The 1476-nt window shown below is 61.2% G+C and overlaps 1 protein-coding gene across 1 annotated transcript in view; it reads left to right on the plus strand.

Moving 5' to 3' along the window:
* Col9a3 (collagen, type IX, alpha 3) overlaps positions 1-1476 on the plus strand; it is an 18410-nt gene that overhangs the window by 15561 nt on the left and 1373 nt on the right. The window contains exon 29 of the mRNA XM_013030350.1: positions 1-78. Coding sequence (XP_012885804.1) covers positions 1-78 — 78 coding nt within the window. The remainder of the gene's footprint in view (positions 79-1476) is intronic.

A 1476-nucleotide genomic window follows, 5' to 3' on the forward strand; every position in this document is an offset into this window, starting at 1 on the left:
CCACCGGCCACCCTGGCGCTCGGGGGCCCCCTGGGTATCGTGGTCCCACCGGGGAGCTGGGAGACCCTGGACCCAGAGGTGAGAGGCTGGTCCGAGGTGGGACCTCGGTCCTGGGGAAACCCGCCCTGCCCCCCACGCTGAGCGCCTTGGGGGGAGGGGCGGGGCTGGGAGCAGCCAGGCCAGCCACCAAGGCGTCAGCACAGCCCCGCTGGCTGGCACCGCTGACACCTGCGTGGGCTGCGGGCTGCGTGGAGCCCAGCCCCCCCCCAACTCATTTGAATCACAGTGGGTCACAGCATCTCACAAAACTGCCCCATGCTGCCCCCACAGGCCCTGCCTCCTCTAGCGGGCCTCCCCGGAGGCTGAGCCTCAGAGCTTTGGCCCCGCACAGTTCACTCGTCACCAGTCTGGTGACAGCAGCATTCTTTTTTCTTTTCCCTCAAGGCTAGTGCTCTAGCATTGAACTTCATCTCCACTTCTGACTTTAACAGCCTAGGAGGGTTTGAACCGAATCCTCAGATCTCCGCCTTCTGAACAGCTAGCTGTGAGTTAGCAGCCCAATTGATGTAATTTTTCCTCCAAATACCACCAAAATGCAATTTGGCGGAGAGAGTGATAAAAAGACAAGGAATGAGCTACGTGCTGGTGGCTCACACCTGTAATGCCAGTTACTCAGGAGGCTGAGGTCTGATGATTAGTTCAAAGCCAGCCCAGACAGGAAAGTCCATGAGACTCTTACCTCCAATTAGCCATCGGACAAAGAAATGGAGCTATGGCTTAAGTGGTAGAGAGCTAGCCTTCAGGAAAAGAAAAAAGCGCTCAGGGACAGCGTCCATGCCCTGGGTTTATACCCCAGGAGCCTTCCCCCCCCCCCCCCCCCCCGCCCCGCCCCGCCACACACGCACAAAGGCAAGGAATGAATGACAGGAGCGGAACCTGCTGACACTCAGTGCAAACACCTAAACCAACAGCGCCGCATGGCAGCAGCAGAGCTGGCACCAGGTGCCAGAGGTGATGGTTGGAATAGAAATGAGGCCTCCGACGCAGGCCTCTGTCACTGCTGGGAAGGCTGACTGGACCTCTAGCCGGGGGCACCAGGGTCACCACGGCCAGCAGCGGAGCGAGCGGGGGAAGGGGAAGGCGGGGGGGGGGAGGCCGTCCCCACACAGCTGGCTGACAAAATAGTCCTCAACCCCTGACACACACCAACGTGTCAGCAAGCCTCAGAACCCAAAGCCAGCATAAGAACGCCTTCCGACCGCAGCCCTGGAAGACCAAGACATAGACCCAAGGTGGCAAAAGGCAGCTAGGGGGCATTTTTACATACTCTGGGAACACAGTGCTCCGAACACAGCCGGCCCGCAGGCACAGCTGCCCGCCAGCCCTGAGCCGCACCCACGGGGTCTGCTGGGGTCAGGGAGGCGGCTGCGGCCGGGCGGCGCAGGGCTCACCCTGTGGGACTCGGTCAGGCCCGGC

This window comes from Dipodomys ordii, unplaced genomic scaffold (assembly GCF_000151885.1).
Source record: "Dipodomys ordii isolate 6190 unplaced genomic scaffold, Dord_2.0 Scaffold129, whole genome shotgun sequence".
NCBI classification, from domain to species: Eukaryota; Metazoa; Chordata; class Mammalia; order Rodentia; family Heteromyidae; genus Dipodomys; species Dipodomys ordii.